The sequence below is a fragment of the Ostrinia nubilalis genome, chromosome 2 (assembly GCF_963855985.1).
Source record: "Ostrinia nubilalis chromosome 2, ilOstNubi1.1, whole genome shotgun sequence".
Taxonomy (NCBI): Eukaryota; Metazoa; Arthropoda; class Insecta; order Lepidoptera; family Crambidae; genus Ostrinia; species Ostrinia nubilalis.
This window is the reverse complement of record NC_087089.1, coordinates 13,416,168-13,426,930: the sequence shown is the minus strand read 5'-3', so window position 1 is coordinate 13,426,930 and position 10,763 is coordinate 13,416,168. Positions and strand designations below refer to the sequence as shown.

The window sequence follows — 10,763 nt, the reverse complement described above, 5'->3', positions numbered from 1 at the left end:
GTAGCCAAGATGGTTTAAACGATCGTTTTAGAGATTTAGGATCTTCAGGTCTTCCGAAAAGACATGGAATGAGTTATTTTGGCATTTTAATATTTTTTTTGGAAAATCCGAAAAAATCTTACTATTCTTACACATCGAACAACGTATGAGTCACTTACAAACATGTTTTTTTGGTTGGATGTAATATAAACATCGAATTACACTCTCTTCGCAAGCACCTGAACAATTTTATCACAACTCTTAAGGATCTAAGTGAAGAACATGGCAAGCAAATCCACCAGGGCCTTCGTACGATAGAGGGACGCTACCAGGGCCACTGGAATGCACACATGATGGCTGACTGCTGTTGAATCATTCAGAAGAGCTGTCTGCCTTCAGCATCAGCAAGGAAGTCAAATAAAAGAAAGTTTTTTCAACTTAACAACTTCATAAAATAGGATCATCTCTAAAAAAAGAGTGTTTTTTTACAAAAAGACCCAAGTGTCATATTATTTTAACCAGAGCTGATACAGATATTTCAATCACAGATTTGAAATCGTCATTAAAAATTGGACTAATATCATGTAACATAACCCAATCATCAGAAATGCTGTTGTGCAGTGTAATCATACTGTCGTTCCTATAACTACTTTTAAATAATTATAGGTGCAATAATATTCGCCATACACCAACCTACCTACCTGCAATGCAAAGAGAAGCTTAGTGTGTACGTTTCTTTAAATAATAATAAAATTGTAGTTTGACCCAGTACAAAATAAATTTTCTAAAATATTTTTTTAAAAATAATCTATAGCTATTTGTCACCTGGGTGTTTTAGTCTAACATTAACAATACAATAAGTTAAACTTCGGATATTAGTGATAAAAACAGAATGTCACTTTTTCGGGTAAAAAAAAACACTGTGCTGTGTAGCCAGGATCTACAGCCTACAGCTTGACCGCCACAAAAACCCAACCAATGAAGGTCAAGTTTGTCCCGGGGGAAAGTTAAATTGTTATTGGACCCGCAATGAAATTAATCAGAAGAACATAGGAGGAGTTCGAAATTAAGGTTCGACTTTAAATTTTATTTTCCTTTTTTGTAAATATTGTATTTTTTTGTATATACTTTAGTTTTTAAGTTTGTAAATTACTTGTACTTTATGTACATAATTACTAATAACTAATTTATGTAATAGTTTGTTGTTCTGAATAAAAACACATTAATGTTTAAAAAAAATGGTATGGTGAAGTCAGAAATTTGATATCATCATTTTATTTTTTTTATTTTCTATCAAAATAAAATTTATAAAATCAGATTTGTATGAAAATTAAAATAATTAAAATGATGATATCAATTTTCTGACTTCACCATACCATTTATAATTATGCACATGTTAACATCAAGGGCTAGTATCGGCTTATAAAACCCATTTACCTAACACCCTGTATAGATCGATAAAGATTCTTTTAGTAGTTCTTACTAGCTATGTAGTATGGTATAGTGAAGTCAGAAATTTGATATCATCATTTTATTTTTTTAAAAATAAAACTTACCCTTATAAAGTTACACACGCGTTGAACAGTAGTTATTATAGTTAATAGTGGGTGGTGTTGGTGGGTGCCTCGATAGTTTCTAATCAAAAGTCTAGGACACAGCACTATAGGAATACGTCAAGTTGACATTGACAACAATCAGCTGATAAAATGTGACAAACGAACGGGCTGTGTTCTTATACGATTTATAATACATTTTTTTAAAACTTTTATTTATGCAAGAAGTGCTAGTTTCTTGTCTCTAGAAACTTCTTTACACAATATTGTTGATGTACTCATTTTGTAAACTTTTTATTAAAAAGAACGTATCACGTTGTCATTCATTCGTGTGATGTGTATTGTGTTTGGTGTTACAGTTTACAGTGGTGCAATTTCGAAAAAAACTTGTAAATACTATAATAATGAAGTCTAAAAGGCAGCAAAATAAGTCAGAATTAATTTGTGCGTACTGTGGAAAAGAATTCAAATACGAAAGTGAGCGAAAAAGGCACGAACAGAGTCACTCGCCTCAATTTGAGTGTAAAGTTTGTGCTAAAAAGTTTAGTTTCCTGTAAGATCATTTGTCTAATTTTTTAGAAATCAGCAGAAATGTCATCAAATATGGCCAACTGACATAAAAATATTTTTAGTCTGTGAACTAATGATGCGACAAAACCTCTCGTTAATCGCGAAGTGAAATGTTGTAGTACTTGCGTATCATCGCCGGGTGATCGTCAAAATACTAAAAATATGCAACAAAGTCGCAACATTGAATGTGAACTGATTATGAAATTTTCGAGAACAGGAAACAAACTGTATGCACAGATGTAATCAAAAAACACACTTGACAGTAAAACAATCAATGATATCCGTAAAGTTATTAAACTTCTGTTGCTTGCTGTTGCTTGCTGCGTGATTGGTGGATTTTGACATATCTGTCAATGTCATGTCAAAAATAACCAATCATGCAGCATTTGGACCTCGCGTCTACGTATTGCCATCTGGCGGATTTTTCAATCGCGAAAACCCTCATTGAAAGAAGTTGTTTATTTTCTTAAAAATAAACAATGGAACAATACGTAAGCATAATTGCATAAAAAAGTAAAATAATTTCGTTTAAATAAAACCGACTTAAAATTAAACTGACTCCGAAAAAGTAAACACTAAAAGTAGAAAAATAAATTTACGTTATCTCCAATATTGTCGAAGTTATCGCTGGAAAACTAAACAAAGTATCGGTATCGTATATTTTTTATTTAAAATTAATCAGTAATCGGAATAAGTGAATACTTAAAATAATATCGATTAAATTTACAGATTATTGTCTATGACTCACAGGTTACGGCACTGATGTGTCAGAGACAAGTCATAGACAATATGGAGATAACACATGATTTTAAACGTCAAGTCAATTTGACAAGTCTCACAAATTTTCATCGTCCACGTATTTTGCTAAAATAATTTGTTTCAATGATTGATTTCAAACTTGTATAAACGTGAAAATAAAGTTGGTTTCATGGGCTTGTTAAATAATGTGTATGATATTATGAACACGTAAGTGATTATGGTGTAATTGTGTATGAAAGTGTTTGTTTACATCTCTGCTGGATTCTAAAAAATCAAGGTATAGCTCATTAATTTTAATCTATTTACTTTAATCCTTCTAGAATCTTCTTGCATTTCTACCTCAAAAACATTGAGTCTTTAGTTTTGTGTTTTTATTTTATATTAAGATAAAATATCAGAATTTAGTCAAGTTTATCTTGTGTATTATCAGTAGTATCAGTCAGTACATAATATATTTATGTTATATCTGGCAGCCAGTGTGATATTGTCAGATGATTTAAATGATAATTTATAATTAATGAATCATTGTTAATGCTTTGTGCATGAACATTACATAATTAGGTGCATATTCAATAGAGTTATATTATAAACATTTAATCTAAATCATAAGAATATTTGTGTTTCTTATTTTGAATCCAATTTCTTATGTGAGCATTTAATACTTCCTTGTCCAACTCTTTCAAGTGAAACTTGACTCACATCAAGTATAATAATTATAAAGTTATATTTTATTGTGCCTACTTTGTGGACAATAAAGCTAATAATGTAACATGAATCAACACTTCTTGAATTAGTCATTTATCTATTATTAGCATTATTTACAGTTTCATGTTATCATTTGTACGTAAACGGAATTTTCTGAGAAAAAACACTATTAAAGTAACAGAATAGGCATTAAGATATAGACGATAGCACATCAAGGTAAACACTGCAGCATCTTAAGCACTATTATTATTATTACTCAAATTCAGTAGTCGGATTTGCTGTCGACTGTACTTACCTTTTGCCTATTTTTGTTCATGCAAAGAAATGAGTTATAGAAATTCAATTAAGTAAAATTATTTCTTATTTGTGTTACAGTTCTGCTGTGCGAAGACATGAAAAACAACACGAAAGAACAGGGAGTGTTTCTTGTAATGAGTGCAACCGCAAGTTCCGTGATGAGACACTTCTAGAAAGGCATATTAAATATGCCCATAAAGGTGAGCATGGAAGTCATTTCCATTTACAATTAGTACACAGCAAATAAAAGTTAGTTATAATAGTGCTAAATACAATACCACAAACTTGTTTATTACCAACTTAAACTAAGTTCACCATCAGGGCCGTCTTTAACCTACTAGGGGCCCTGAGCACATAAGGATCAAGACAGGCCCATTTCATCTGGAAAAAGATCTTTTATGAGAACAGACGGGCCTCCCCGATCGGAATAGGGGCCCTAGGCACGTGCCCAGAGTTCCCAGTGGGAAAGAGGGGCCTGTGCACAATACATATTTGTGACGAATGTGCTTGGTGGAGAATAAGATACTGTTAATCTATTTAGGCCTTTATTTGTACTTTAAATATACTTCAAAATTCTAACAATTTTCTCAACTTGCAGGCACCTTCACATGTACCAAATGTGACACAGCGTTTAGCAGCGAGCTGGCTCTTCGTGCTCACTCAAAGACTCACAGGCCGAAGTCAGAAAGGCAGTACCGCTGCAGTTTCTCTGGCTGCACGAAGACATTCAATTTCACCCACCATTTGAAACACCATGAATTAACCCATACAAATACGAAACAGCACCACTGCAGTGTTTGTGGGAAAGGTAAGTTCATGAAGGGCAGTTAATAAAGTTAATAACTGGCGATCTGAAGCAATTAATGATTATGATCTTACTAAAGCCTGGTCCGTGAGCACGTAGAATTTTGTCCAATCACCCCAAGCTACCCATCCTTATCGCTCGCGTGTAATTATATTGCTGTCGCGACTACACGACGGGCGCCCGCAGTGAGTGTGCGAGTGCGACAGCAACATAATTACACGCGAGCGACAAGGATGGGTAGCTTGGGGTCATTGGACAAAATTCTATGTGCTCACGGACCAAGCTTTACCTGGAGGCATTCTCTCTGTGAGTAGTGACTGAATTCTCCTCAGTTCGCAGCCCTAGCCAAACCAATGTCTCAAAGCATGGTAGGCCCAATTTAATATTTGTAAGCTAGTAAGTTGATCTTCTTTCTGCTAGTGTTTTGCTATTCTTTTATCTTAAATTTTTTTTGGTCTGAAATTAAGGATTTTTTTATACAAAATTAATCCAAAATACGACTAGTACAAGTTCCAGAAGATAAAAGTAGGATATTTGAAATATATTATAGGTAGGTATTATTATGATGTTGAGTTAAAAACGTATGTTTATACTTTTCAGGTTTCATCCAATTGCACCATCTAAAAAGTCACTTAAAGAAACATGGCCCTGAAAACTGGCTTACTTGTGGGATAGCTGAGTGCAAGAAGACTTTTCCTACGGAATATGCACTTAAAAGGCATATTGCTACTCATAGTAAGTACAGTTAAAATACCTCCAATTCTTATTTATTCCTATTACTATTACTAGCTGTGCCCGCGACTTCGTAAGCTTGGAAATATGTAGTTTGAATAATATTTCCCGTTTTTGCAACATTTTTCTTTATCCTATTGGCTATTATTATTATTATTGGTTTTTGGGCCTTTATTTGCGCCAACTCGACCAGGTTTGATCTATTGTGGCAGCCCTTGTCTTTAAAGTTCACTGCTTAGTCCCGTTGAGTCTATAAATTTCCAGATTCTTTGGAGCGTGATATCTGCTATCTCATCCGGGTGCATGATGTGTCGCCCGAGATGGATACTTCTTTTGCTCATAAGCGGGAAGCATGAGCAAAGAACATGCATGGCCGTTTCTTCTTCTGTATGGCAGAATCTGCACAGAGTTTCCTCGGTCATGTTCATGTTCGATTTATGTTTGTTTAGTTTGCAGTGGCCGGTCAGTATTCTAGTCACTGCACAGGCTTTGTATCTTTTGAACTTTAGCAGTTCTTTAGTTACTTTATTGCTATATCCCTGAATGAGTGCTTTTGAGTGTTTTTGTCCCGATGTAGACTTCCACCACTCAATAGCCTCTTGTTTGCAGAGGGCGGTTAGTAGCGTGGTGGCTCGTTGTTTGGTAATGCCACAGAACGGTTCTACGCCGATTTGAGGGTTATCGGCTCCATCTCTGGCGAGTTCATCTGCTACTTCGTTTCCTTCTATATTCGAATGTCCTGGTACCCATGTAAGCGTTACTTTGTTGGTATTTCCCAGTGCATTCAGTGTCTCGGTGCATGTTTGCACCAATTTTGACGTGTATTCGAAGGATGTTAAGGCCAGCAGTGCTGCTTGGCTGTCTGAGTTGATGTAGATGTGTTGATCCTGGAGCTTCCTTTCCAAGTTTATTTCTGCACATTTGTTTATGGCAAAGACCTCGGCTTGGAAGATTGAGGCTTCAGTCCCCATGTTTAGGCTAACTTTGAGCTTAGGCCTCTCTCCGTAGATCCCGCAACCTACATTATTTTCCTTTTTGGATCCGTCCGTGTACCAGACGTGACTACCTTCCTTAAATGACATTTGGCCTTCTAGCCATTTGTCTCTAGGAGGTATGTTTACGGAATATAGTTTGGTGAAGTTACATTCCGTATGCATGTCGTCACTGGGCATGCACAGAAGTTTGTTTTCAAGTACTGATTCCTTGAGTCTTATCAGATTTTGAGAAGCCCATCTGACTTTCGTGCGGGTGCAGATTCTATATGTGCTCTGCTTGGCTTCTTTTTGCACATGCATATGCAGTGGTATAAGATCAAGCAGAGCATTTAATGCAGCCCCTGGTGTCGTTGATAGTGCTCCGGTTGCTGTGATGCAGGCTAGCCGTTGTAGGCTGCTCAATTTCTGTATTGTTGTCATTTGGTTGACCTTGCTGCACCAGACGGCAGAGGCATAGGTTATTATCGGTCTCACGACCGCTGTGTACAGCCATAGGGCGATTGCGGGTTTTAGTCCCCATCTTGACCCTGCCATTCGACAACAACTCCACAGAGCCATTTTGGCTTTTTGAATGATGTTGTTTAGGTGCGAATTCCAAGTAAGCTTTTGGTCAAAAGTTACCCCTAGATACTTGGTTTCGCTTGAGAAAGGAAGAGTTTTTCCGTTTAATTTCAGATTTACCAGTTTTTCCAGTTTTCTCTTCCTCGTGAATGGTATTATCACTGTTTTATCCGCATTAATAGATAATTCGTTTTCTCTACACCACCTACTTATGGTGTTGAGAGCGCCTTGCATTAGACTTGAAATTGTGCTCAGGCAGGGACCTCTGATGATAACCACTAGGTCATCAGCATAGCCTTGAGTATCATAGTCTTTTTCTGCCATCTTAGCAAGAAGTTGATCTACTGCTAGTGTCCATAAAAGTGGGGATAGTACGCCTCCTTGTGGACATCCTCTTGTGGCAAGAAATTCAAGCTTTGCAGCATTGAGGGTTATGTTTACTACTCGGTTGGAGAGCATGTTTTTTACCCATCTGATGGTGCTTATATCAATCCCTTTTGCCTCCATTCCTTTTAGAATGGTTTCTATAGGGGTGTTGTCAAATGCACCTTCAACATCGAGAAAAGCACATAGGGCCGTTTGCTTATCCTCTAGGGATTTTTGCACCTTATCGACCAGATCGAGCAGGGCTGTTTCAGTAGATTTTCCCTTTTGGTATGCATGTTGGTTGATGCTTAGTGGTCTTTTCACTAAGTATTTGGCTCTAATGTGCTGGTCTAATATCCTTTCCATGGCCTTCATCAGGAAGGATGTTAGACTTATGGGTCTGAAGGATTTGGGTTGTGAGTAGTCCCTTTTCCCCGTTTTGGGTATAAAACGAACTTTGACCCAATTCCATGGTTCTGGTATAATACCCCAGGCGTAACTTGCTCTGAATATTTTTACCAGATGCGGGAGAAGTAAGTTATTACCTTTTTGTAGAAGAGCAGGAAAGATGCCATCTTCTCCCGCTGATTTAAATGGTTTAAACTTTTCCAAAGCCCATCTAATCTGGTTAGGCCTAAAGATATTGGAGGCCTTATTCCAGTCTGAGCATTTAGCCCTATGGAGTTCATCATTCCTATTATCTATATTATCCTATTGGCTATAGGGTGATGTTATATAGCCTAAAGCCTTCCTCGATAATGGGCTATCCAACACAAATAATTTTTCAAATCGGACCAGTAGTTCCGGAGATTAGCGCGTTAAAGAATCAAACGAACTCTTCAGCTTTATAATATTAGTATAGATTTTTTAATAATTTTATTATTTATATTAATTTTCAGATAAAATTAAGCTTGATGACATTGATGAATCATCTTCAGAAAGAAAATCTTCATGTGACGTCACTGAGTTGATAGAATCAGGTATGTAATACTAGCTTTCCGCCCGCGGCTTCGCCGGAATCCTTTATCGCGCGCGTCCCTGTTTCAAAAACTATCCCACGTCCTTTCCCGGGACTCAAACTATCTCTATGCCACATCAAAATCGGTTCAGTAGTTTAGGCGTGAAAGCAAGAAAGACAGACATACAGAGTTACTTTCGCATTTATAATATAAGTATTTTAAGTATAGATAGTATATGTAGATATAGATAGTATAGATTTTGTATGAAAATCTACCTAGTCAAATAACTGCACGAATAAATTCTTCCACTGGTTACTACTCCGATCAACAGCGTATCCAACCTCTAGGTCTAGACAGTAGGTGGTTAAAAATTATTATGTACCACTTACTTAATCCTTAATTTTTCAGATACAGTTACCAGCTCTACATGTGACCAAGTAAGTTTACAAGAATTTCCCCACACGGATTATCTAAAAGAATGCGGTGTCGAGAAAGAAGTTATAAACACTGAAAATAATTCCAAAGCCAAAGACAACCAACTAAAAAACTCGGAAGCAGTGAGAATAGACTTTGAAGATGACATAAGTACTTGTAAGTCTTTCGTCGGCGGATGCATCATGGGTGCAGATGCGAATGGCAACGATAAATGCTTGTGTGCACAAATATCTAAACATACCATTAATTACGAATTAAGTCCTAATGAAAACACACCGATACAACTTGAGAATACACCTAAAAAGACAGTTGAAAACGTAAAAGATGACGTTTGCGGAGACTGTGAATGCTCTAACAATAAAAATTGGTGTGCTACTTCTTTGAATCAAAACTTTTCAGTGTCAGATGTTAACAAAGATCTTCCGAAAATAGAGTACAAACATGATGGGACCATTAGAATCACGGATACATTTGACATTGATATTCCTAGTGGTAAAGCAAAAGAAGATTTGGATATGGTTCCTTACAATAGTTGTAAGGCGGTACTGGGCAAGTGCATTGTTGGCGGCAACGGAACGATCGACGAAGGTTGTCTATGCGCTAGGATGGCGATGGACGACCAGCAAATGATCGCGCAGGAAATAGACGAACTTACACCGTGTCCTAAATGAAATACGTCTGAATTTGCTCTACAGGATGTAGAAGAAAACAGGCGTTTACAAGGTATATGCCCATTTTGCTTGAACTTTACCTACTGAAAATCGTATAAAGTACTAAGTTTCAAATAAAACAGAATAGGTATGTAATGTACGTTGTTAGTTTCCAAATTAATATTCGCTGACACTTGAGAAATGTTAAAATAATAATTATAACAAACAAATGCTATTGTTAATTTAACATATTATTATTTATTTTTTAAAATATATTCGCGCTTAAGATATAAAGTGATATTTCATATCTAACATCGTGATCTTTTCGCTATTTACGTCATTCAAGGCAGTAAATCATACATTTACGATACGAGATTTTATCGAATCGAAATCTAAAGTGTATCACATTGTCAAGATGCTACAGCGCACAGATCAGCAACTAATAAAGTTTCGAGAACTGCTCCGATTTCGCGTCCACATGTATGTTGAAGTTTTGAACCACGTCCTGTGATTGTAACTATCTAGTTTAGTAAAACTTAGGCCATATTAATGAGACTTATATTTTTGTTATCTTTTAGAATTAGTGCTATATTAATGTCAGACCAAAAAGATGTTATACTTATCTATTTTATTATAAAGTTATGCTAGGTGTAAGAACGAAGTTTTATCCTTTTCCATTTTTTATACAAAATATATTTATGTTAAAACGAAGACAATATTGTTTTTCTATATTCACGGTTTGTATTTGTTACTAGAGTTGACAATACAATGTTTGATCCTACCTTTAAGCTGTTTTAGAAAGTAACATGGCTACATTAGGGTACTTACAGCATTCGGTGTGAAATTGCTTAGGAAATCATTTGATTTTAATTTTCACAAGGTCCAACCGGTAATCGAACTTACGCCCAAAGTATTAGATACCACCACAGCGCCATTGGGTAATTATCGTTTATGCATCTCTATCTTATGGTTTATGGTTTAAGACATTTATTTCTCTAAAAGAATTACATTCACTTACAAGAGAAATACAAAATTAACCTTAAAACTATAGATTATTTAAAGTTTATACAATTTTAATTGTTTACATTTTAATATTTTTTTGCACGAAGCAGACGCGTACAATAGCAGTCACTCGAGTATTAATATATTGGCCATTCGTGGGTACACTAAGAAAACAGTATCTTATCTAAATTAAATCTTTGTTTGAGACAGTGGAAAGCTGGCTGGCATGTTTTTTTTGAGAAAACTTTTAAATTGATATTTACGCTATACGAATCAGAGTGTAAACTTGCAGTTCAGTTCGTTTCACCGCGCAAGGAAAGAGGGTCCGAACCAAAAGCCTGTCGCATCACCCGCGCGAAATTCAGTTTATCGCAGAAGGCCAAATTACTGGGCAT

At 35.9% G+C, this 10,763-nt stretch overlaps 1 protein-coding gene across 1 annotated transcript; it reads left to right on the top strand.

The window, feature by feature from the left end:
• The first annotated feature begins 1,600 nt into the window (after positions 1 to 1,600).
• Positions 1,601 to 10,441, top strand: LOC135084540 (zinc finger protein 184-like). The gene is made up of 6 exons (XM_063979310.1): positions 1,601 to 2,085; positions 3,942 to 4,063; positions 4,462 to 4,671; positions 5,269 to 5,403; positions 8,222 to 8,302; positions 8,690 to 10,441. The coding sequence occupies exons 1-6, from the start codon at positions 1,937 to 1,939 to the stop codon at positions 9,385 to 9,387; spliced, it is 1,395 nt and encodes a 464-aa protein (XP_063835380.1). The 5' UTR covers positions 1,601 to 1,936; the 3' UTR covers positions 9,388 to 10,441.
• Positions 10,442 to 10,763: the final 322 nt, after the last annotated feature.